Source organism: Dromiciops gliroides, chromosome 1 (genome assembly GCF_019393635.1).
Source record: "Dromiciops gliroides isolate mDroGli1 chromosome 1, mDroGli1.pri, whole genome shotgun sequence".
Classification (NCBI taxonomy): Eukaryota; Metazoa; Chordata; class Mammalia; order Microbiotheria; family Microbiotheriidae; genus Dromiciops; species Dromiciops gliroides.
In genome coordinates this window covers 452,671,643-452,696,024 of record NC_057861.1, presented here as the reverse complement: position 1 = coordinate 452,696,024, position 24,382 = coordinate 452,671,643, and the positions used below count along the sequence as shown (strand labels likewise).

The window sequence follows — 24,382 nt, the reverse complement described above, 5'->3', positions numbered from 1 at the left end:
AAATCCAGATCACTATCTTCAACCCAAGGTTATTTCTGCCACTACAGTTTTACTGAAAAATGGGATGCTGTACAGTTAATAAATATACCTCATTCTTTTACTGTGATGCTTAATGGAAGTGTTACTGTATTTAGCAAAACTTAACATGAGAGTAATAATACCGTAATATTCCCTGTAACCCCTTGCACTCGTTTGACAAAAAATATAATACTAAGTGGTCTTCCAAAGTTGATGGTTCTATATAATTCTTCTTGGATAATGATTCAGGAGCAAATTGAACAATTCCATTTGGATCACCAAACTTTTGTATCTAGAAAATATCAAACAAAACAGAGTAGATTTGTACAGCTTACATAATAATTATAGTAGATAAACAATATCACCAGGTAAAGGAACTCACTGTTCATGTCATTTATTCATTCATCCATTCAAAATCTACCTCAGGAAAGAGATGGTGGGGGAAGGAGGGGAAAAGCATAAGGAAGAAATAGTAGCCAATTAATATATTGCTCAAAAGGTCTACAAATATCTTTGTTATATTATCTGTACTCTGCAATAGGCAGGTCCTATATCCAACAGATAATGGGGGTGAAAATCCAGGATTCCATGGTTTATAATCAATATGCATAACTTGACTTTTCTATGTGCCAGTTACCCCTGATTAAACCATCTGCTTCAAAAGCCAATCATAACTTTTCTCTTTTGACATGAGAGAAACTAAACACCCTCCAATAGCAAAGAGTGGTTTCCAAACTTGAAGTTCATGGAACACTTTTATATTATTTTTCATCTAAAGAAACCTATAGGGGCAGCTAGGTGGTGCAGTGGGATAGAGCACCTGGAGTCAGGAGTACCCTGAGTTCAAATCCGGCCTCAAACACTTGACACTTACTAGCTGTGTGACCCTGGGCAAGTCACTTAACCCCCATTGCCTCACTAATAAAACAAACAAAAAGAAACCTATACCCCACAGCCTCTAATGAATATCATAAAGGATAAACTTAATGTGCATCTAATGTATCACCTCCTTCATGATGTTACTCAGTCATACGAGAAATACCATTGCACTTTCAAAAAAGCAATTTATAATTGGTTTATATACATGAAGGGGAGTTGTTCTAGGGCCATCCCTCCTGCCCAGAAAGGCTAAGAATGTAATTAACATGGTGTTAAATTAAGTATGAAGAAAGGGACCTGTTCAGTGATCCTTTAAAAATGCCACAGATTTCTTGACTGAATTAAGACAGGGAAATCTACCTATTGGCTGGGGAGAATGCGCCATGGCCAGGAAGGCCTTTACTTAGCTAAGCCTAGCAGCCCTAGAGTCATTTTGGTATTGTTTATAACATTGAATTATGTTCCAGGCTGTTAGCAGTCTTGTCTATGACACTCCTGACTCTATACCCATAGGGGAGAGGACTTTTTTTTTCCTTCACCCTCCCCTTACTTATCCTCCAAATCCATGGCAGAGCTACTGTCCCAGAAAAAGAGACAACCGACTCCAGCAAGGAACAGATACAAACTCTCTAGGATGCCACTAACAGAGAGAGACAGTCCATTGTGAAGTTTCAAGGACATGACTCCTAGCAACAGGGAGAAAGCAGCTGGCTAGGGATGCTAGAGACAATCTGCCCTAGCCAATGAGCATCAAGAAGCAAAGTTGTGCAGACTGGGGAGCTCTGCTGGGCAATTTTCCCATTAGAAAGCCAATACCCAGAGAAGGAGCAGCATGAAAGTACTAAGAGGGGAGAAAGTATATCAAACCCTACAATACCAGACTACTTTACCCTCAAGGGACCTTCAAAACCTATGGGAGTAGAAGCCAACCATCCTCTGGGGACCCTGTCCATGAATACAAGTGCAATTTGAAAGAGTAGACTAGGAGGTACTCATGGGCATTAATTATGGAAACATATTAACCAAACTTTCAGAATAATTGAATAATAGTTCCCCTCAAATACTAAATGTATACAATTTAATTCAATAGGCATTGAGTTTAATTCAAATATATTCAATTTAATTCAATTTTACAGAGTAGCTCCAATATAAAAGGCATGTGCTAGGCACAGAGGGAACATACAAAGATAAATAAAATATATATAGTACCCAAGACTCCAAATTTTTTCTGGAAGCTTTTAAAAATGGTATTCAATGGCACTGTATTCAGTAGCAAATATATCCTGGTAGACAAACTCTAACATGAATTATTCACCAGATTGTACCCAACAGAATGATTAACAGTGTCCATTTTTCAAACTTATCACTAACTTATCTTTTCAATCGTGTAATATTTCACTTTTTTCTGGTGTAGCAGAAAGTACACTTGATTTGGAGAGGACTTCGCCTGTTCTTTATTTACTAACTGGGTGAATATGGTCCAAATCATGTCACTTCTCATTTTCCTGATCTCTAAAATAAGAAAGTTGAACTAGTTAACAATCTATGGTTCTGGGGCAGCTAGGTGGCGCAGTGGATAAAGTACCGAGTACGGGCCCTGAATTAAGGAGGACCTGAGTTCAAATCCAGCCTCAGACACATGACACTTAATAGCTGTATAACCTTGGGCAGGTCACTTAACCCTCATTGCCCCCCCCAAAAAAAAACAAGCAAATAAACAAACTATGGTTCCATGAAACCAGAATTTTACAGAAAAAAACACAAAAGACAAACTTACTACTAGGGAGACACTTCTAGCACTTTGGTCTAATTCAGCTTCCCCTTTCACAATGTGAAGCTCAACAATAAATATTTCTTGGACTTCAATGTCTTCATGAGGCAAGATGGTCAGAGTTATGGTCCTCGATCCACCTTCTCCGTCACCAAAAGAGAAGGTTCCACTCACAGGTTCATCAATGTCACTGTTCAGTGGTGGTAAAACTTCTTGTGAATTTGGTCCTAATATGTCCCAATTAATCTGCAGGATTAAAAAATTCCAAATTAATAAAAAGGCAATGGAAACTTCTGTAGTAGCAATGGTTCAAAACATGTTAATATTAACAACTTAGACACAAGAAATGGCATAGGAAACCAAAGTAAAGATAACATACACCAGTAATGGAGTCATGTAGGAAGTCTGAAAAGCAATAAATGGACAAATGCATGGCATATTGGCACCTCCAAAAGGGTTACCAAAGGAACAAGATGAAGACTTCTAGTGAATTGTATAGTTACTCTAAAGTGGATTTAAGGAAAAACTTGGGCAAGAATCAAACAGGAGAAGATGTGAAGAGATAATCTATAACAAGTGGAGGAGGAGAGTCATACTGATGAGATCTCAGGTCTTTCATAGTATCAAAGTAATTTATCAGATTTGTTTACCAAGCTGTCAGTTTTAAAGTCAGGGTATAGAAGTATACTAAACCAATTGTCCACCCCATTTCTCTCTTTCGGTTAAATATTACAAGTTAATATTAGGACAGTACTTTAGTCTGAAGTCCTAAATTCCTACTGAATAGAAAACTCTGCCAATACTTTGTCAGTGTCATTTAACATCCTTTTCAAATCCTGTTATTTCTATAATCGAAGTTAGAGAGAAACTCTGTTCTCCCTGAAAATGTCAGGGAGACATCCTTGATTTTTCCATTTAACACCAATAATCTATTCTCCCATCCCCTGATTAAGTCAATGATCAGATCAAAGGAAGATATCTTTGTTTATTTCAGTGTAACTGAAGTATCTCCTGAATTGACCTCTGATCAAGGAAAAAAGAAAAATGCTTGGAGGGATTGGTTCAAAAAGATTGAATGGTGTTTGGAAGTATTTCTCCTAGATGTGAAAAAAGTTTAAGAGTCCATTGTTCTAAAATTTTTTTTAAAGAGTCCATTGTTCTGTGGTATGAATCAAACTGTGATTTAATAATTTGATAACTATGGAATTTTGTGTTTTGTTTGGGACAACTATAAATTGTAATTGGAAATGCTTGCTTATGAGAGAGATTTCTCAAAGGCAGGATGCATTTTTTGGTCCCTTTGGATTGTCTCTTTAAGCAGAGATGCTTAGAATTAGAATAATTTAAATAGCAATATGTTCTAAAAGGTTAGCAATTAACACAGAATACTGATTTTTTCCCCAAAAAAGTTATTTTTAAATAGGTACAGATATTATCTTAGGAATAGAGTTTCCTAAGAAATTTCTATTTCCTTCTTCATTTTAAATATTTTTAAATGTTCAGATTTATATTTTGTCTAAAATAACAATGAAAACTGCTCACATAAACCATATAATTAGTGAATGTTCATGTTTCTACTATGAATACATATTTTCAGAATAAAAAGAAAAATGTTAGTAAAGCTATCATAATTAAACACAAAAGTTGCATAAACATGAATTTAAATGCTTTTCTTATATTGACATTTCAAAAATTGGTGGGTTGAATGTTTTTAACAAAGAGGTATTATAGGCATAATGGAAAAAGATTGGCTAAGGAGGTTTAGGAAGAGCCTTTATTCAAAACCCATCTCTAACAAATGTAGACTGTGATACGTGGGCAAGTTATCCTTGATCTTGCTATCATCACCAACAAGTGTTACAACTTCCATGGGTCATGAATTCAAAATTCCTTTATCTTATCATAATCTGTTATCCATTCCACCTCACCCTGTGCCCTAAAACCCTTAATCCTGTTTCTTCATCATCCTCATGACCTCTAATCTGCCACTCTTCACTTCTTTCCCAGGTCATTACGCATTCGCCTGGCTACATTCTCTTCCTTGCCAATTCTTTTTATTTGGTGCAGGGGCAATGAGGGTTAAGTGACTTTACAGGGTCCCACAGCTAGTTAAGTGTCAAGAGTCTGCAGCTGGATTTGAACTCAGGTACTTCCTGAATCCAGGGCTGGTGCTTTATCCACTGTGCCACCTAGCTGCCCTCCCTAGCCAATTCTGATCCCTTGGTGATCCAGTTCAGTTCTACACTGTCCTCGATCTCCTGTGTCCCATGTCCCTTTAACCTGGTTTAAAAAATCTTGTCCTACCAAGCCTCAGTCTTTAATTGTCCCACCATCCAATGCCTTCATTCCTACTAACATGCAGCTGAATCAAGCTGGAGGTAGTAACAAAATTGGACTGACTTGAATCAAATACAATTATAATTTCAACTGGGCTATCAACGCAGAAAGGCAATCCTTTTACATCTTTCCTTGAATTCAAGTCTTAAATCTCCAACTCCCCATAGGTGATCTTAAACTGGATGTCTCATTGACATCTAAACTTAACATGTCCAAAATAGAACTCATTCTCTTTTTCCCAAAATAACCCTTCCCCTCTTCCTAACTTCTCTATTCCGTCACCCAGCTCAATGTGTCTTCTTTAACGCCTTCTCACTCTCACCCCCCTCATATGCAATCAGTGGTTAAGTTCTTTGGTTTTTTGCCCTGTAACATTTCACATATACACTCCGTTTCTCTCCTTTGACACTGAACCACCTGGTTCAGGCTCTCATTGCCCTGTGCTTGGATTAGTAGGAGGAGGAGGAGGAGGAGGAGTGATAGTAGTAGTAGTGGTAGTGGTCAATGAGGGTTAAATGACTTGCCCAGGGTCACACAGCTAGTAAGTGTCAAGTGTCTGAGGCTGGATTTGAACTCAGGTCCTCTGAATCCAGGGCACAGTGCTTTATATTCCACTGTACCACCTAGCTGCCCCTCCATGCTTAGATTGTTGAAAGAGCCAGGTCCCCCTGACTCTAAAGTTCTCCCTACTCCAGTACATCCAGTCATTCGGCTCAAATTGATCTTCCAAGTGCTACAGGTCTGACCATGTCATCCCAATTCACTAAATTCCAGTGCTGCTTACTACTCCAGGATAAAATATAAAATCCTTACCAAACTACCTCCTTCCTACCTTTCTGGTCTTCTTACACCTTAATCCCCCCTATGCATAGCTATGATCTAATGACACTGGCCTCTGATGGTTCCTCAAACAAGGCATACTAACTATCTCCAGACTCTGAGCATTTTCACTGAATGTCCCCCTGCATGTCCTCCCTTTTCAACCCCATCTCTTGACTTCCCTCCCACCTTCCACATGAAGCCTTTCTGTCCCACCCCACCTCAAGCCACTGCCTTTCCTTTGTCATCTCCAATTTATCCTATATATTTTTACTTTGTAAATAGTTGTTTGTATGTTGTCTTCCCAACTAGATAGAGCTCCTTGAGATCAAGGATTGACTTTTTTCCTTTCTTTCCTTGTACTCCCAATTCTTAGTACAGTGCAGTAGCTGCTTAATAAATTCTTGTTGACTTGACATAAACTCTTGGTTCCCTAGCCAACATTCTAAGACTGTTTCCAAGTGCACTTTTGCCAATATGTACTGGAACTCCTCACTGGAGTTCTATATTCTAATGAAACCATGTCTGATCCAAAAACCAAAAGCAGATTGTTTATCAAATAATTAAAGGGCAAGACATGGAAAATTCAGAAGATAGTAATCACTTCAAAACACATAACCAAATATTTCATTTAACACAACATTTAAAAATCTATCGATGGGCAGCTAGGTGGCGCAGTGGATAGAGCACTGGCCCTGGAGTCAGGAGTACCTGAGTTCAAATCCGGCCTCAGACACTTAACACTTACTAGCTGTGTGACCCTGGGCAAGTCACTTAACCCCAATTGCCTCACTAAAAAAAAATAAATCTATCGAGGGAGCGGCTGGGTGGTACAGTGGATAAAGCACTGGCCTTGGATTCAGGAGGACCTGAGTTCAAATCCAGCCTCAGACACGTGACACTTAACTAGCAGTGTGACCCTGGGCAAGTCACTTAACCCTCATTGCCTTGTAAAAAAACCCCAAAAAACAAACAAACAAACAAACAAATCTATCAGGGCAACTAGGTGGCGCAGTGGACAGAGCACTGGCCCTGGAGTCAGGAGGAACTGAGTTCAAATGTGACTTCAGACACTTAACACTTACTAGCTATGTGGCCCTAGGCAAGTCACTTAACCCCAATTGCCTCATCAAAAAAAAAAAAAATCTCTCAAGCAAAGAAGTAGAGTGTACACATTTCTAATCTTTGAACCATCTTTTTCTATAAGACAACCAAATTGTACTTCCTTATGAACATCCTTAAGGAAATATAATATAAAATGAACATAGCTTACCAAATGCTGTTTATGGGAAATAATTCTTCATCATAATCTGTACAGACCTGTCAAAACTCCCTAAAATTTAATCTTCTAAATCATCTTAAGCAAAAAAATATGTTTTTCCCAGATGTTTTCTCTTTCCCGCCTCCAACTCCAGTTTTGAAGGAAAAACTCTACCTTAATCTCTCCTAAAGTCCTCCAGTCCTCTGCAGCACCAAGGACAAAATCAGGGTAGAATTGGGTTAGCAATAGTAATTTGGCTTTGGTTGAGAAATCGCACAAGTCCATAGGGGCATCACTCTAGCGCAATAGTGATTCGGCCTCACTAGTGGCGCCCAAGCACTGCTCCTCCAGTAGCTTCCATCAGCAGATTTCAAACTGCTCCTCAAATTCACTGCATGGCAAGAAGGAGTCAATTCTCTGAGTCTAAACATATTAAAATGCGGCTAAAATCCAAATAACTAGTCATTTTCCAAATTGGTCATACATATTCAATGCACAGCACACACACCAAGTAGTAAAAGGAGGGTGCTCAGTCTAAAAGCAAGAGTTATCAACATCAACATTAATGCCTAGGAATCGTTATTAGCGTTTCCTCCCCTGTTTTTATTGCTTGGTGCATTAAGACAGTGAATTGGAAGGGGTTTGTTTCCATATTCTGATCAGACTTCTAAAAGTCTGAAAGAAAAAAAAGCACATACACATAGTGATTTCCTCTAATTCTAGCAAAGTGATACATGCAACTCCTATTGCATATTTTTCAACTCGATTTAAGTGACATTTTTTTCTTTTACCATCATGTAACAAATTGCTTCTCAGTCACTGAATGTGTTTTCTACAATTTTGTTTTAAAACAAAGGATCCATTTGACATACATTCCTCTCTGATGAAGAAATAGTTTGGGAGAATGTAATAGTTATCATCAAAAAGGATTAGGCAGAATGGGGAACAATGGGTGGAAGTTACAAAAACAAAATTTAGGCTTGAGATCAGAGAAAACTAATAAATAATTAGAGCTCACCAAAAGTGAAATGGACTGTTTCAAGATGTAGTGGGTTGGGGCAGCTAGGTGGATAGAGCACTGGACCTGGATTCAGGAGGACCTGAGTTCAAATCCAGCCTCAGACACTAAACACTTACTAGCTGTGTGATCCTGGGTAAGTCACTTAACCCCAACAGCCTCACCCAAAAAAAAAGTAATGGGTTCTTCCTCATTGTAAGTCTTTAAACAAAGGCTTCTGCAAGAAGCCTATCGGGATCCCCCTTAACACAAGTGTCTTCCTTTCATTAACTATTTCCAATTTGTCCTGTATAGATCTTGTTCACATATTGTCTCCTCCATTAGGCCATGAGCTCCTTGACAGCAGGGACTCTATCCATCACCAGTGCTTAGCACACCAGCTGGCACATAGTAGTCACATAATAAATGATTGCTGGCGACTTGGTATTTTATGAAGGAGATTCTTGTCATATATTAGTTGGACAAAATGGCCACTAAGACTTTTTCCAACTCTAAAATTCCGTGAGTTTCTGTGGTACCCAGGACACAGGATTCTTATATATCCATAATTAAACATCTGATTATCTAACTAATGAAATCGTCAACTCTATTACCTTTCATTGTCATCTATGATAGAGACATTTATAAAACTTAGGTTCTGTCCATGGCAAAAGATGACTGAGTTACCATGAACATTGTAATCCACACCAGGCAGGGCAGAAATGCTTTGGGAGACAAAACCAGCTGTCACATTGCCATATGTCCCATGCAGTCTCACGACTGGAATCATGATCAACCCAATGTCTTCTTCCACTATAATGAGAATTTAGAATTAGCATCAAATACACTTTACCAGCAGTTGTTCAAAGTGAAATCATTCATTTCTTCTTTCTGCAATTAAGGTAGGTAAAGATGAAGATTTAACTGAAGTTTTTGATTATTCTAATAACTATGTGTCACAGAATCTACATTAAACTTCAATTACAGGGGCAGCTAGGTGGTGCAGTGGATAAAGCACCGGCCCTAGATTCAGGAAGACCTGAGTTCAAATCCGACCTCAGACACTTGACACTTACTAGCTGTATGACCCTGGGCAAGTCACTTAACCCTCATTGCCTCGCAAAAAAAACCCAACCAAACAAAAAATTTCAATTGTCCAGTACTTTAAGTCAGTATTCATGTGAAGAGAGATGCCAATGAATAAGAGAAGAGGTCACATACCATTTATATTTTTAGTTGGAAAAAATATAACCGCTAAAAGTATTTAGCAGCAATTGTGTGAGGGTCCATAAGATAGTGATGTTTTTCCATAAATTAATCCAAAGGTCATAGATTTAGAGTTATAAGAGTCCTTAGAGGTCTTCATTTTATGGAGGAGGAAACCAAGGTCTAGGGAGGCTAAATTATTATCTAAGAAAGCAATATTTGACCCCCGATCCTCTGACTCAAGTGAGAATGCTCTATCCCCAATACCAGTATCTTCTATAACTTAATGCAGGTGACCCAGAGTATCCTGAGGTGACTGCTTTGGGTTTGGGATATTTTGGTTTCTTTTGGTTTATTCTACCCTGTGATTTCATGTATATAGAGAGCTAAGCAGTGTGGAATTCCTCTACTAAGTAGATCAATACTTACCATGGAATTTATAGTCCTTAAAGAGGTGTTCAGAGCAATAAGAAAGCAAATTACTTCCCAGGTTTAGCACAGCCACTATGTGTCATAATCAGGACTTGAATCAGACACGCTGTATTCAGGGCCTGATTCTATGCGACTAATATTACAATGACTCTCTCACTGAGGTGGTAACCAAATCTAGAAAATGAAAGTACTGCCTTTTAATGTACTCCCAAATCAATATGAATTGAAGCCCAGAGAGACTCGTTATTTTATTGACAGTAAGAAAAATTAATGAGAAGCAAGTCTGTCAGTCTGGATGGAGACATTTCTCTGGCTTAGAATCAGGAAGACCTGGGTTTATGTCCCATCTTTAACACATGCTAGTTGTATGAACCCTAGACAAGTCACTTAACTGCTCAATGTCTCAAACAATCTCCCCAAGATTAGAAGTTGCAAAGAAGGGCAGCTAGGTGGCACAGTGTATAGAGCACTGGCCCTGGATTCAAGAGATTCTGAATTCAAATCTGGGTCAACAACTAACGCTTACTAGCTTAGTGACCCTGGGCAAGTCACTGTACAACCCCAATTGCCTCACCAAAAAATAAAAAAATTTAAAAATAAAAAAAAAGAAGGTTGCAAAGAAGGTACGGGAAGAAGGGGAAAAATCCAACCATGGAAAAGGCTTCTGTTGTCTTTGAATTTACTTCAATAATCAATGGATCTATGATATAAATTTAGATATCCCTTCATTGGATACAGATCACAACCTATCCATACCTTCTCTTTCATGCTGAATGATTCTTGCCCCATGTCCTTCTAGAAATCACCCTAGAGGAAGGATCCGCCCCACACGCTGGAGGCCTTCATCTGTTATCCCTTAGTCCTTTTTTTTTTTTTTTCCAGGCAATGAGGTTAAGTGACTTGCCCAGGGTCACACAGCTGTTAAGTGTCACGTGTCTGAGGCTGGATTTAAACTCAGGTCCTCCTGAATCCAGGGCTGGTGCTTTACCACTGTGGCATCTAGCTGCCCCCTGTTATCCCTTAGTCTTACTACCAGAACCGGCCGCCTCTTTCACTGGCCCCATGTGCCTCTGATACATGTTATGCGCTTCTCACACAGGACTCAGCATCGGTAATATGCTGTACCTATTTATACACACACTCATCTTTCTATTGCCTTCTTGGTCACCTGCAAGTTTGATTCTCCTGAGATCATAGTGTTCCATTATCTGCAATTATATAGCATCATCATACAGAGAGGTAGCATGTGGCTTAGGCTGCAGAGCTGGCTGCAAAGTTTCTTAAGAAGAAATGGGTCCAAGTCCTTTCTCTGGCCCACATACTGTTTGATGCTGAGTAAGGCATCTGGCCTCTCAGTGCTCGCAAAAATTCTCAAAGATTATAGGTTTCAGAGACAGCGATGACCTACACTGGTAAAGTTCTCTCTCCCTTGAGAATCCCCTATACCAAAGAAAACCCATATCTAGAATCTATTTCTATAGCATCATAGAAGAATCCTCACATTTTAGAAGACAGGGTTATCACGAAAGTGCTATGCAATTTCTAAACATGGTCTCAATTCACAATGAGATGGTGGTGGAATGAGAAAGACCTTAGTTCAAATCCTACCTGATTTTGTGACTTGGGGACAAGTCACTTAGCCTTCTCTCAGCCTCAATCTACTCAACTGTAAAATGGATTTAATAGCACCTAGCCCATAGCATTTTTTTGTGAGGTTCAAATGAGATGGCATGTAAGGTGCTTTGCAAACCTTAAAATACTATATAAATAAGAGCTATCATCATCATCATCTATCATTATTACCATTTCTATAATCAATTCACTTATATATAATGCTAAGCCCAGCTAACTGTTCATCCATAGTGTCCATATATAAATTTATAGATTATTCAAAGAATTTCTCCACCCCCTAATTTCATGTCATATAGGCCTGGACAATATACACTTTTCATCCTATTTGTTTTCCCTGTGTGGATTGTCAAACTAATCTTCTGTGAATGGCCTTAGATTTCATTGACATAGTCCTATGCTTTTCTGGGGACCCACATAATAATTACAGTCCCATTAAGAAAAAAAAGCAAACAGGAGTATTTGGGAAACCTCTTTTCTATAACGAATCTTTCTTTCATTTAAGCTTTGTGCAAAAGATCCTCATAGCACTGACAAATACTCTGATGAACATGTTGCTCAGCTTTCCATTTCACTTGGTATTTATTTGAGTAGTTACCACTGCAATGAGCAGTTACCACTGTGGTTGTATCTGTCAGGTATTGAGAAATACACCTAGAGAACAACCTTTAAGCCTATTTTTTCTACCAAGATAAAAGCAATTTTGTCATTTAAAAAAATAAAATAATGAAACCTCATATTCACTGTCTCAGTGAAATGCACAGTGATTATGAAGATGTGTTGTTATAGAATATTATCTCTGAAAGACAGCCTGATATCTTAATTTCTAACCAGAGTGTTCCGAATGCATTCATACAGTGATAATACATAATATATGTGCACATATACTTTAGGCAGCTAAATAGAACAACATTGCATAGACTGCTATGCCTGGAGTGGAGGAAGAACTGAGTTCCAAATCTGGTCTCAGACAATTACTAGCTTTATGCCTCAGTTTTTGTCCATCTGTAAAATGTGGATAATAATAGAACCTATGTCCCCAGGGTTGTTGTAAGGATAAAATGAGGTAATAATTATAAAGCACTTGGCATAGTGCCTGGCACATTCTAAGTGCTATATAAATGTTGGCTGGTATCATCTTCACCATCATAATCATTAATAGACAATTAAAGTCAATTATTAATAACAATTTAATAAATACAATAAACCATGATAGTATAATTAATAACTACCAATAATTAATTGACATTGTTGTTTTAAAGACCAACTCTTAGGCCTCACAATAATCCTGTGAAATCAGTATCCCTATTGTACTGATGAAGAAACTGAAGCTTAGAGAGCTTAAGTGACTTGTACAAGATCATATCTATTTCTTCCTGGACAGATTTTATAAATATGAGAAGGGAAGTAGATGGATTGGACAGTTGCAGATGTCTTCTTAACTATCCCCTTTTGGTAGGGTAGGGAGAGTGGGGGCTAGAAGGAGGTAATAACATTAATTTCTTTTTCTTTTCCATGTGTTTTGGAATCTTCCTTTCTGAAATAACCTTTAAAAATCAATTCATGAAATGCCTTTAAAAATAGTTGTGTTTCCAGAGATATTTCTTCTGTGTGTGTTTGAGCAAGTCTGGCCACACTACCCAATTTCATCTTCTTAAGGGTCATTTCTATTTCTTCATATTTAGCACACTGCATACTGCGATATCCAAAGGAGTGGTTCCATTGTCCTCAACTATGAGAATTTATAGAACATGAAAATGCCAGCAAATCATCTCTGCTTTTTTCTTCCTTTCAGTTTCTATAAATAAATATTGTCTGAAGGATCTGGGTTTCATACCAAACTTTCTTCATGCTTCTTTTCTCTTCCATAGCATTTCACGTTCTTTCTGAGGTGCTACTATTCATTATCTTCAGTCATTTTCCTTAGTAAACCTTTACAAATGAACTTGTATTCTAAATTGGAGGTTCCCTTTGCCTACTGTCTTTCTACTTGATAAAAAGTTCAAACATTTGCAAATTAAAGGTTTCTGGACTCGTCTTCATTTTGTGGTGGCTATTTTGGATCAGTTACATTTCTCTATGAAATGGTGATAATGAAGGGGTGATGTTATTTTAATCCATTCCTGTATTTCACAGTCACCATTTTAAGTAAGTTGTGTTGGAGAGATTTTTAATTGCTTTAATTTCATTATTTTAGTTCCATTCAGAGTTCAATATTTATTCTTTCTTCCATTTTGGTTTTGATTTTGACCTTCGCACTAACTAGTCAATAGCTGACTACATCCAGTTGATTCTGAAATGATTCACACATTATTAACTACATGTTTCCCATATCTTGACTGAATCAGGGTTTCTTTGTTATGGTCTTCTCTTTATCCAGTACTATCCTCCAACTCTTCTTAGAAAAAGTACTCTGATATGTAGTGACATACTTATAGGAGAAGAGAAGCGAAATACAATTTGGCCTTTTTCATTGGTTTATGACAAAATAACCATACCAATATATCTTTCATCAGTCAGGAAGACCTGAGTTCAAAATTAGCCTTCAGAAACTTAATAGCTTATGTGACCCTGAGCAAATCATTTAACTCTGTTAGCCTCATTTCCTAAATTGTAAAATGAGCTGGAGAAGATAGCAAACCACTCCAGTTCTTTGACAAAAAAAGAGAGATTCATGAAGAATTGGACACAACTGAAATGACTAAACAACATCATTTGCCATCTCCTCCTATACTCACCTTGATTCTGAAGTCAATAAGCATTAAAATATATTAACCTAGTTTGAAAGGTCTTACAGAGTTATTCGGGGAATTTTTCTATTTATAACCCTATTCAACCTTCTGCAACGAATGTTGGTACATAATTGAAACTTTGGTTTCATAATTTGTTTGTTTGGTTGTGGTCATCATAAATATTACATCATGATAAGGTGGCTTGTGGTTTTTTAGTTGTTGTTTAAGCACACAATAAAACCAATTCCATCAGCTTATTTACTTGTCTCTCTGAAGACTGCATATGAGTCATGCATTCATTTAACTATAATTTGTCTTTGTCTTATGGTTTCATTAGGGTGCTAATGTGAATAGGAGTGTGATTTTAGTGACCTTCTGGAGTATAACAACTCATCAGTCACTTGACAAGAATAATTCATTTAGAGTACACTCATTTAAAGGAAACAGTTAAACTCATGTTTGTAGGCAAAATTGTAGTTCTTACACCTTTGGCTGCCTTTTCACACCACGTGGAAACTATCATGAAAGAAGCAGAAAAGAGCAGCCATACAGTACTACTATGCACTACTAGTGTGCCATTTTAATAGTGTTAAACCTGTATTTTCATATGTTTTAGTATAGCATTGACCTCACAATTCATCTACTGGTGGAAATACTGCTGTCAAGAACCCTTTTCTTTACTTAGCTAAAATTACCCTTACAGAAATGGCATAATTTTGTGGCCAAAATATTTTGAAAGGAATATTAAATTTATAAAAAAGCAGTCATTATATTGCCTAGGAAATGAGAATGATGCAAGAGAATTATGAAAAAAAAGAGTCAACAGCTTGGAAAAGAACTGCTAAAAAGGAGAATTGATCAAATAGAAAATTAGATACAAAAATCCACTTAAGAAAACAACTGCTTAAAAAGTACAACTGGCCAAATGGAAAAGGAAGTACAAAAGCTAACTGAGCAAAACAACTCCTTAAAAGTTAGAATTAGACAAATGGAAGCTAATGACTCTATAGACATCAAGATTCAATCAAACATATCCAAAAGAATGAAAAAATAGAAGAAAATGTAAAATACCTCATTGGAAAAACAACTGACCTAGAAAATAGATCCAGAAAAAACAATGTCAGAATCATTTGACTACCTGAAAGCCATAATCAAAAGGAGAACCTGGTCATCATCTCTCAAGAAATAATCAAGGAAAACTGCCCTGATATCTGGAATCAGAAGGCAAAACAGGCATTGAAAGAATCTACCAATCATCTAAGGAAAGAGATCCCAAAATAAAAACTCCCAGGAACATTATAGTCAAATTACAGAACTATCAGGTCAAGGAAAAAAATACTGCAAGTGTCAGAAAGAAACAATTTAAATATCTGGGAGCCACATTCAGGATTTTATAGGACTTAGCAGCTACAACAGTAAAGGATCATTAAAGAAATCTCATGGTACATGATATTGCAGAAGGCAAAGGATCATAGAACTACAACCAAGAATCATCAACCTGGTGAAATTAAGCATAACACTTCAAGTGAAACCATAAGGATATCAAGCTTTCATAAGGAGCAGACCAGAATTGAACAAAACATTGATCCCAAGAGAAGCCTAAAAAGGTAAAAAGGGAAAAGAATACATAAGGGGTTTGATGGAGCTGAACTGTTTACATACATTTTGACATGGGAGATGTCAAATTTGTAATTCTTAAAAATTGTACCACTAATAACACAGGTAGAAGGAATATACATAGACAGAGGGCATAGATATAATGTGAATTTGAGGGAATGACATAAAAAATTAAGGGATGAGAAAGAGGAGTACACTGGATGCAGAAGGAAGGGAGAGCTATAGAATGGGATAAATTATTTCACATAAAGAAGTGAGAAAAACCTATTACAAGTGGAGGGAAAGATGGGAGGGTGGGTACTGGGCATCACTTGAACCTTACTCTCATCAGTATTGGCTCAAAGAGGGAATAATATACACAATAAGTTGAATGTAAAAATCTATGTTACCTGACAGGAAAGTAGGAGGGGAAGAGAGTAAGTAAAAGGAAGATGGGGGGTGGGGAAAACTGACAGAAGAGTGGACAGACCAAGAGAGTCAGGAGACAGAAGCAAAACACTGCCAAGGAAAGAAAAGGTGAAAGGAGAGAGAGTACAAATAGGAAAAAAATAGGATGGAGGGAAATACACATTTAATAATCATAACTGTGAATGTGAATAGGATGAAGTCTCTCATAAGACAGAAGTGGATAGCAGAGTAGATCAAAAACCGGAATCCTACAATATGTTTACATGAAACACACTTGAAGCAGAGAGACACATACAGAGTAAAGACAAGAGGCTGGAGCTGAATCTATTATGCTTCAGCTGAAGTAAAAAAAAAAGCAGGGGTAGCAAAACAAAAGCAAAAATAGATCTAATTAAAAGAGATAAGAAAGAAAACTACATCTTGCTAAAAGGCACCATAGACAATGAAGTAATATCATTATTAAACATGGTATAGTATTCAAATTCTTAAAGGAGAAATTGAGCGAGTCACAGATTCATGACCAAACAAGAGATAGAGAGCATTACGAAATGTAACATATACAATTTTGATTTTATTAAACAGATTTTGCGCAAACAAAACCAATGTGATAAAGATTAGAAGGAAAGAAGAAAGCTGAAAAATGATGATTACAGCAAGTGTCTCTGATAACGGCCTCCTTTCTCAAATATAGAGAGAATTGAGTCAAATTTATAAGAATACAAGTCATTGCCCATTTGAAAAATGACTCAAGGATATGAACAGGTAATTTTTTCTGATGAAGAAAAGGCATATGAAGAAGAGCTCTAAATCACTTTTGATTAAAGAATGCAAATTAAAACAACTCTGAGGTACACATTACACCTATCAGACTGGCTAATATGACAAAAAGGAAATGAGGAAATGTTAGAGATGTGGAAAATTGGAACACCAAGGCACTTTTGGTGGAGTTGTGAATTGATTCAACATCCTGGAGAGCAATTTGGAACTATGCCCCCAAATACCCTTTGAATCCAGCAATACTACTACTAGGTCTGTATTTTCAAAAAGATCATTAAAAGGAAAAAGGACCTAATATGAAAAATATTTATAGCAGCCCTTTGTGTGGTTGGCAAAATATTGGAAATTGAGATGATGCCCATCAATAGGGGAATGGCTGAACAAGCTGTGGTATATGAATGTAATGGAATTGCGTTGTGCAATAAAAAATGATGCAGATTTCAGAAAAATCTGGAAAGACTTGCACAAACTGATGCAAAGTGAAATGAGCAGAACCAGGAAAACACTATACATAGTATCAGCAAGATTGTGTGATAATCAACTACGAATGACTCAGCTCTTCTCAGCAACACAATGAAAGAAGACAAATACAAAGAACTCATGAAGGAAAATGCTATCCACATCCAGATGAAGAACTGATGGACTCTGAAGAGCAGATCAAAGTATACTTTTTAAAGCATTTACTTTATTTTTTTGTGGTATTTTTCCTTTTGATCTGTTTCTTTTTTAACAACCATTACAAATATGGAAATATGTTTTACACAATAGAACATGTATAACCTACATCAAATGACCTACCATTTTAGGAAGAGGGGAAGAGAGGAAGGGAGAAAAATTTGGAACTCAAAGTCTTGTAAAAAATGAAGGCTAATGGGGGCGGCTGGGTGGCACAGTGGATGGGGCACCGGCCCTGGATTCAGGAGTACCTGGGTTCAGGTCTGGCCTCAGACGCTTGACACTTGCTGGCTGTGTGACCCTGGGCAAGTCACTTAACCCCCATTGTCCCGTAAAAAAAAAAAAAAAAAAGAATGCTAAAGGGCAGCTAGATGGTGTCGTGGATAGAGCACCAGCCCTGGAGTCAGGAGGACCTGAGTTCAAATCCAGCCTCAGACACTTAACACTTACTGGCTGTGTGACCCTGGGCAAGACACTTAACCCCAATTGCCTCACTAAAAAAATAAAAAATAATGAATGCTAAAAACTGCCTTACCAGGTAATTGGGGAAAAATAAAATACTATTAAAATAATAAAAACCAAAAAGAATTTTTAAATGTTTGAGTACCTTGATGTTTAAGGATTCAGCTTTCAGTTATTAAAAAATGTCATTCAGCAACCAAATAGGAATATGAAAGTAAGTATATCTCCTGTTCTTTCCAAGGTAAACTTCTTATCAAAAGTCCACTGACTTTCTAGTCCTCATCATACTTGAACTCTCAGCAGTAGTTGGTACTACTGACTAACCCTTTCTCCAGTATATTCTCTCTTCCTTTGGCTTTTGTAACACTGGTCTCTCTTGGTTCTCCACTTACTCAGGCTACCATCCCTCCTCATTCTCCTTTCCTGCTTCCTATGTCATCTGTTGCCATCTAACTGTATCATTCAAGGCCACATGTTTTTTTTTCTTATATATACTTGCTTCCTCTTTGAAATCTCATCAACTTTTTTCAGTTCTCCCCTCTACACAAATGATTCACAAATAGATATAGATCCAGGCCCTCCCCAGAAGCAAAGTACCTTGTTCTCAAAGAATTATCTGATACCTATAGCTGGATGTCTCACTGGAAACTAAAACTCACCATATCTGAAGCTGAATGCAACATCATCATGTGAAGGCTTACCATTTCCCTGATTTCTCTATTTCTTTTAAGAGTGCCACCATTTGTTCAATGACCCAGACTTGAAGCAATTTTTTAATCTTCCTACTCCCTCATTCTTCCATAGCCAGTCAGTTTTCAAAATGTTAATTATTTTGCCTTTCAACCTCCCCCAGACTTGCCCATTTCCATTCCCATGGATTACCTCCCCTAGTCAGGCCTTTATCATGTCTCACTTGGACAACTATAAAAACCTCCTAACTGGTTTTCATGTCTACAGACTCTCTTCTCTTCAGTACATTCTTTAAAGCTTATTTACTTTTTCTAATTACCGTGATCAAGTCACCCATTCCCTCTAATCACTGACTACAAGCATAAAACCCTCATGCAATTGTTGGCCTCCACAGTCTGATTTGAACCTATAATTGCAGCATTCTCTCTCATTCACCCTTTATGAAATTCAATTCCACTCAATTCAACACATGTATGATTTAGTAACTGCTGTATCTAAGGCACTGTGTATTCAGGCATCCTGTTCAAAATGAAGTGTCTTCCTTTCCATTATTCTTGCCTCTTCATTCATGCTAGCTTTCCATCCCTAGATTGACTCTCCTCCCCTTTTATGTTGAATCTGCCATCTATTAAGGCCCAATCCAAGGGCCACCTCCCCACATAAGGCTTTCACTGTGCTCCCTGGTAGGAAGTGATTTCAAAGATTACCTTAAACCTCTCCTTTGTTTCTAATCCTATTTTACTCTGACTTGGTTATTGGCATGTGGCACTGGGCTTTGGAGTCATGAAGACCTAGAGTGAAACCCTGCCTCAGATTACTAGCCTTATTAGCAAGGGGTAAAAATGGTGATAGTAACAATACCTACCTAACAGGGTTGCTGTGAGGAACAAATGATATAATATTTGGAAAGGGCTTAGCAAAACCTTTAAAGAAACTATGTAAATTCTAGTTTTATCATGCCTTTAAAATTTTTACCTCCTTGAAGACAAGGTCTCCCTTATGTCATTTGCATCTCCAGCATGGTATTATGTACCTAACAAACAATAATCAATCAACAAGCATTTATTAAGTGCCAGGCATTGGGCTAGGTACTGGAGATATAAATATAAACCATGAAACATGTTTTTTGCTTACAAATGGCTTACATTCTAATAGGAGAAAGAGGGTATATGTACTATATATTTATATGAATATATATGTACATATTGCATAAAACAAAAGAATAAATATGGATTCAATACAAAGTAGTTACAGACAAGTTGTTCGGGGTGGGAGGGCCCTAGAAGTAGGGTTAGTCAGGAAAGGCTTCATGTAGAACAATAGTGTCAGACGCAAATAGAAATGGAAGACATTAATCTGCATATAAAGATCCCTGCAGGACACCTATTGACTTAGTTTAAATGTAATGTTTAATAAAATCTACTATTTTGTTACATTTTAATTATTTTTGTTAACTATTTCCCAATCATATTTTATTCTAATTTGACAGCACTTGGTAGTGTTGATGAGATAGAAGATGATGCTTGAGCTCCACCTAGGGAAGAGAGGGACCTATAAGGAGTAAGGAAGGAGAAAGACCATTCCAAGAATATAAGATGGATAGTAGAGAAAATGGAGGCAATGAGTGTAGCTAGCTTCTTTAAAGAGCTGAAATGAGAAGAAAGGAAAGATACAAGTTGATAGCATGAGGGGATGAGATGGGTTAATGAAGATTTCTTAAAGATGTGGAAGATAGGCAGGGGGGCGGCACTTTGGCAAGTAGAAAGATCAATTCTTTGAGCCTGGGGGAAAGGTGGAAAAAGTGGAAGGTGATGTCAAAGAGTGAAGTAAATTGAAGGTAAGCATGTTTTCATGCTTCTTTCAAATATATACATATGTGTATGTATCTTACATATTCAGTGCTCAATGGGATCTAGGATGTAATTAATATAGATGAAATTGATATAGATATTCCCTCAAAACATGCAGAAACAATACATCCAAATAACAAACCCATGCCTGCCCACCTTATCACTGGTGCATATCCTCCCATAAATTTATCAACATGTCAAGGGTCTTCCTCACTTTCAATCTTGTCAAACCAGGGGATCTCAGCCTATATTATTTCTTCATTCATACATTTCTTTGGTGATATCCTTTGTACCGCTTTTATTTATAATTCTTTGAAAAGTCTCTCATAATCTAGCTACAATTTCTTTCCAGACAGTATTATAACCTGTGTTCCAACACTGCCTTATGACTGACTTTTGATTTTCTTCAGAGGCTTAGATGTTTCATGACCCAGCATTCACACAACACAACCAGGAAGGATACTGGTTTAACGGGTATGTGTGTATATGTATATATGTACGTATATACATATATATATATATATACATATATATATATATATACACATACCTATCTACACAATACATATATGTATCTATTATTATTGGTGGTGGTGTTCAGTTATTCGGTCATATCTGACTCTATATGACCCCCATCTGGGGTTTTCTTGCCAAAATCCTAGAATAGTTTGCCATTTCCTTCTCCAGTGTGTCCACATTTTGCCAATGAGGAATTGAGGCAAATACAGATTAAGTGAATTGCCCAGAGTCATATAGTTAGTAAGTGTCTAAGGCCAGATTTGAACTCAGATCTTCCTGACTCCAAGTACATGGGCTTCTATCCATTATAGTACCTAGAAGATCCAAATATATATATATCTATATATACGCACATATATAAATATATGAGATAGACAGATATGCATATACATATATAAATATATAATAGATAGATATGGTGAGAGAGAACTTTGCTCCAAGGAGAATCTGGGGGTGATTAAAAAGAACTGTGCATTCTTTTATCCATCTTTTTTGGGGGGTGGGCTGGGCAGTGAGGGTTAAGTAACTTGCCCAGGGTCACAAAGCTAGTGTCAAGTGTCTGAGCCAGATTTGAACTCAGGTCCTCCTGAAATCAGGGCCAGTGCTTTATCCACTCACCACCTAGTTGTCAATATATATCTTTTTTGTAAAAAGCTTCATTTACTCATATCCAAAGTTACTGGAATTTTCTGTACAGAATTTCAAACTGCACCGGTTTCATATTAATATATTACTATAATTTGACAATTGTGAAATAAAACAAAAAACCAATATTAAATGAACCTACTGTAAAAAGCAGAATACCTTGGATCAAATTCAATCATTCCTTCTGCATTGTCATTTTTCATTATTATATTTGAACTGTAGAGACATTTCCAATTTCTGGAGGTTGATCTACCTGAAGTCCATTTTCTCTACAGTAAATCTACCCTCTTGAAGGTAATAGAAAGAAAAATAAATAAATAAAAGCATTATGGGATAGAATAATAAGAATTAGTTTAAAAGTAGCTGATAACACTTGCTAGCTTCAATATCCCAAGACCCTGTATCTGATCTAGCGTATATCAATTGTGTCTTTCCACAAATAAAACACACATGATGAAATTATAGGATATTAGGAAAAGAACAGTGAGGACAATGAGATATTAGGATTTTGACCCTTTGAGACTCTGAGTGTTACTCACTGCTGGCTGATAAGGATATAAAACCAGTCAGCTCACAACCTGAATAACCAATTCTCAGATTACAAAGGGAAAGGTCCATTTCCACCTTGTAAAGGGTTCAACTCTTTCAGACTTTAGATAGGAGAGTATAAACACAAAGAAATATTTATGCTTGGGGAGACAGGCACTAACAACTGGGACACGTAGGAAGGGTGTCTTAAAGGAGGTGACACTTGAGTTGAGCCTTCACAGAAGCAAGGGAGTTTAAGAGGCAGAAGCGAAAAGGGAGATTTCCAGTATGAATAGCAACCTGTATAAAGGCATGTTGATGGGAAATGAAATGCTATATACAGAGAATTTGACTATAGTGTACATTTTATGAGGGGGCATAATGTGCTATCAGTCTGAAAATGAGTTGGAACCAAATTGTAATGGGATTTAAAAGACAAACAGAAAATGTTGTATTTTATCCTAATGACAGTTAGCCCTTAGGATACATGGTTTATATTTAGTCAGTTGGTCAGTCAATAAACTTTTTAAGTGTCTACTATGTGTCAGGCACTATGCTAAGCACTGGAGATTCAAAGACAGGTAAAAAGACAGTCCCTGTGAGCTCTTAAGGAAGAGCTGCACAGTCTCATGGGGTAGAACAATGTATAAACAAATAGGTACAAACAAACTACAGGATAAATTTGAAATAATCAATCAAGAAAGGGAAAGCACTAAAATTAAGGGGGGAATGAAGGACAGCTTCTACAGAAGGTGGGAGCCATATAATATCTGAAGTACCTAATAGAGTTGTTGAGAAACTCAGATCAACGAATGTATGTAAAGCTCTTTCCACATTATTAAAATACTAAGATTTTTTCTCTTCATATTTTACTTTGCATAATAGTTTTGGGAATGTACTACCAATTTTTGGCATATAATACACATTTTTAAAACTTTACAGGTAGTGGCATTTTAAGTAGTTATCCTATTATGATGCAATATTGTATGTTACAACTGTGTTTCAAAGCATTATAGGTTGTTATTAATCCCCAGCAAGTTCTAGGATTTATTGGGGGTGGGGCGGGGCAACTGGGGTTAAGTGACTTGCCCAGGGTCACACAGCTAGTAAGTGTCAAGTGTCTGAAGTCGGATTTGAACTCAGGTACTCCTGAATCCAGAGACAGCGCTTTATCCACTGTGCCACCTAGTTTCCCCAAGTTCTAGGATTTATAAAAAACAGTCTGTGAGCACTCAGAATGGGAAGTGGTAATTACTTGGAGTTAGCATGACTTCATAAAAGCAGGTAATGTGCCCCAATAACTTTATTTCCTTTATTGACAGTTGCCACATTGGTAAATAAGAGGAATGCTATGGATATAATATCCTCAGATTAGAGCAAAATATTTAACAAAATTTTTCATGCTATTTTTGGGAGGACTAAGATAGATAGGTGGGCTAAATGATAGTACAGTTAAGGAGATTCAGAATAGTTTGAAGAATCAGATCCAAAGAGTTAATGGGTTGGTATCAACTTGCAGAGAAATCTTTAAAGGAGTAACACAAAGATCTGTCCTTGTCCTGAAATGCCTAAGGGTTTGGGTTTTTTTGTTGTTGGTGGTGGTGTTATTTTGTTTTTTTTTTTTAATCTAAGACTCAATAAAGGCATTAGGCATGCTGATACATTTGAAGATGCACAAAGCCTGAGAGGAAACGCTGTCATGTTCAATGGTTAGAAACCAAAGGAGATCTCAATAAGCTAGAAGTATAGTCTTGGATTTAATAAGATAACACTTAACAAGAATAAATGTAAACTTCTACAATTGGTCTAAGAAACACAAATCCTGAAGTATAATATGGAGGAGTCATGGATAGAAGATGACAGTTCTAACATTCTTTTAAAAATATGCTGAATAAATTGCATACTCAATGAGTCCACAGTGTATCCAGCCAAACTAAACAATGTGATATTAGGGTAAAAGTAAAAGAGGGAATGTATGGCGAGAAACTAACAAAATATAGTCCTGATATACTCCACTATGGTCATACCATATCTGAAATGCTGTATTCCATTCTTGATACCCAGTTTTTGCAAGTCAATGACAAGTAGGAATATCACAAGAAGAGGGGAACTGGGGACTAGAAGCTATGT

General features: G+C 37.1%; 1 protein-coding gene across 1 annotated transcript in view; it reads right to left on the bottom strand.

Moving 5' to 3' along the window:
* Positions 1 to 24,382, bottom strand: part of ADGRV1 (adhesion G protein-coupled receptor V1) — a 786,537-nt gene that overhangs the window by 539,370 nt on the left and 222,785 nt on the right. The window contains 10 exon segments of the mRNA XM_043996987.1: positions 155 to 220; positions 223 to 310; positions 2,675 to 2,914; positions 7,260 to 7,276; positions 7,279 to 7,326; positions 7,329 to 7,454; positions 7,457 to 7,476; positions 8,697 to 8,895; positions 21,867 to 21,935; positions 21,938 to 22,011. Coding sequence (XP_043852922.1) covers positions 155 to 220; positions 223 to 310; positions 2,675 to 2,914; positions 7,260 to 7,276; positions 7,279 to 7,326; positions 7,329 to 7,454; positions 7,457 to 7,476; positions 8,697 to 8,895; positions 21,867 to 21,935; positions 21,938 to 22,011 — 947 coding nt within the window.